Source organism: Fulmarus glacialis, unplaced genomic scaffold (genome assembly GCF_000690835.1).
Source record: "Fulmarus glacialis isolate BGI_N327 unplaced genomic scaffold, ASM69083v1 scaffold43648, whole genome shotgun sequence".
Classification (NCBI taxonomy): Eukaryota; Metazoa; Chordata; class Aves; order Procellariiformes; family Procellariidae; genus Fulmarus; species Fulmarus glacialis.
The window spans coordinates 1-304 of NW_009230957.1; the positions used below are offsets into that span (position 1 = coordinate 1).

Here is a 304-nt window from a genome sequence, read left to right on the forward strand (position 1 = left end):
GGATGCACACTCCAGGGTCTGGCCGGGCACGGGGACATCCTTGTCACCGCGCTTCTGCCCAGCTTTCTGCATGCCCCAGGGAACGATGCCGCTCTCCCATCCCCTCCTTGTGCCCCCCCCGGGCTGGCTGCCCCCCCCACCCCGCCTTCTGTTTCATCTCATCCCCATCTCACCATCCCCACCTTCACCTTTTGTTTTCTAACTTTGTTTTTCCTAACAGATAAAAGAGTTCTAAGCGAACCCAAAAGCCACCGTAAGTGTTCATTTCATGGCCATTTTGTTTTTTTGCGAGGCATTGCTTTGG

General features: G+C 55.3%; 1 protein-coding gene across 1 annotated transcript in view; it reads left to right on the top strand.

The window, feature by feature from the left end:
- Positions 1 to 220: 220 nt before the first annotated feature.
- The window catches only part of LOC104081591 (netrin receptor UNC5B-like), a gene marked incomplete at its 5' end in the record, with an annotated part of 5,624 nt that continues 5,540 nt past the window's right edge, over positions 221 to 304 (top strand). The window contains 1 exon segment of the mRNA XM_009584399.1: positions 221 to 253. Coding sequence (XP_009582694.1) covers positions 221 to 253 — 33 coding nt within the window.